General features: G+C 66.7%; 1 protein-coding gene and 1 long non-coding RNA gene across 2 annotated transcripts in view; both read right to left on the minus strand.

Annotated features, from left to right (window-relative positions):
- LOC103756386 (zinc finger protein 777-like) overlaps positions 1–81 on the minus strand; it is a 7,770-nt gene extending 7,689 nt beyond the window's left edge. Inside the window, exon 1 of the mRNA XM_029964670.1 lies at positions 7–81. Coding sequence (XP_029820530.1) covers positions 7–81 — 75 coding nt within the window. The remainder of the gene's footprint in view (positions 1–6) is intronic.
- A 123-nt stretch (positions 82–204) lies between these two features.
- Positions 205–1,507, minus strand: LOC115307979. The gene is made up of 4 exons (XR_003916321.1): positions 1,497–1,507; positions 1,059–1,112; positions 886–945; positions 205–710 (listed from the first exon to the last, which is right to left on the minus strand). It is a non-coding gene; the product is annotated as an uncharacterized LOC115307979 (long non-coding RNA).

Genomic DNA, 1,507 nt, shown 5'->3' on the forward strand with positions numbered 1-1,507 from the left:
TCCCACGGCAGCCGGGGATGGGGGGGCTGCCAGTTCTGCCCGTCCTGGGGGTTGCTGTCCCTCCGGAGGGCACCTGGGCATGGTGGGATCCGGCCCACCGGAATCAGGCCCACCCCATGGAGAAGGGACCCAGCGCTCCCATGGGATACGGCCAGGCCCCTGTATCCAGCCACTGGAGCCCAGCACAGACCAGTAACCCCCAGCTGTGCCAAGGAGGGGATCCCTGGCGATGTGAGGAGTGTGGGGAGGGCTGGGATGGGTGGGAGCAGGGCTGGAGCAGGAGCAGCACCCCCAGAGTGGGGTCACCCCATCAGGAATCACCCACCACGTGTGTGTCCCAAACACATCCACTCCCTCCGGTGCTCCGGCTTTATTTGGGAGCTTGGAAAAGGGAGGGGCAGCTGCCCCCAGAGGGATTTTGGGGAGTGGGGGGGCTGTGGGACTCAGCTCAGGGCAGGGAGGGGGCGGCTGAGCCCCTGGCTCTCTCCTGGCATGGGGCTGTTCCCAGCCGCTGGCATTGCTCCCGTCCTCCGGCATCACTTCCCACTGCGCTGTTGGGTGTTTGGAGCATCCTGGGGGGCCCTGCGTGGGGGTCCCTGCCCAGCCCGGGGATCCTGCTGGGGCTCTGTTGTGACGTGTCACGGCAGCAGGACACGGCCGGGGTGTCCCGCGGGATGTGCCGGATCCGGGTCCTCCCGCCGGGCTCTTCCCTGTGGGGACAAGGGCAGTGCAGCACAGAGTCCCAGGAGAGGGAGAGGCCATCCCGTCCCCACTCCCACCCCATCTCCATCCCCACACCATCCCATCCCATCCCCATCCCCATCCCATCCCATCCCCATCCCCATCCCCATCCCATCCCCATTCCAGGGCTGTCTCTGTACTCACTCTCCCGCCTGGCTGAGCCACATCCTCCTCACGGGAATTCCAGGGCATGGACTGTGACTCCTGCGGGACAGACACAGGGTATGGGAGCCACCAGAGCCACCGGACACCGGGGGGGTGTCACCACCCCCCCTCTGTCCCGCATCCTGCTTCCCCCATTCCCGATCCCGGCTCACCTCGCTCAGGACGGAGAAGCAGCCGGAGCAGGGTCTGTGCGGCCTCCGCCGGCCCTGGGGGGAAAGGCTGGATTGGGATCTGCCAGAGCCCAAGGCAGTGGGAATGTGGGCAGGACACGGAGCTTCCCAGGGAACTCTCCCCATGTCCCCCCCCTGCTCTTCCCTCACCATCCCAATGGGATCCTGTCCGGTTGTGCAATCCCGAGGGGTCGGAGCACTGAGCTCACCCTCATTCCCAACACAGGGAAGGGGAGGCTGGAAAAGCTGCTCTCAGGGATGTGGCCTGGGGGCCTGGGCATGTGACCGGTGTCCCCTGGGAACCGGGATGGGGGGCACGGGTTGGTCCCTGCGGTGCCAGGGAATGTTCCCCTCCCTCGGTGCTCTCCCTGCTCCCGGCTCCGTTATTCCCAGCCTTCCCCTGCTCTGCACACAACCGACCTCTCTCCCCT

This window comes from Manacus vitellinus, unplaced genomic scaffold (genome assembly GCF_001715985.3).
Source record: "Manacus vitellinus isolate BGI_N305 unplaced genomic scaffold, ASM171598v3 scaffold_78_pilon, whole genome shotgun sequence".
In the NCBI taxonomy this organism is placed as follows: domain Eukaryota; kingdom Metazoa; phylum Chordata; class Aves; order Passeriformes; family Pipridae; genus Manacus; species Manacus vitellinus.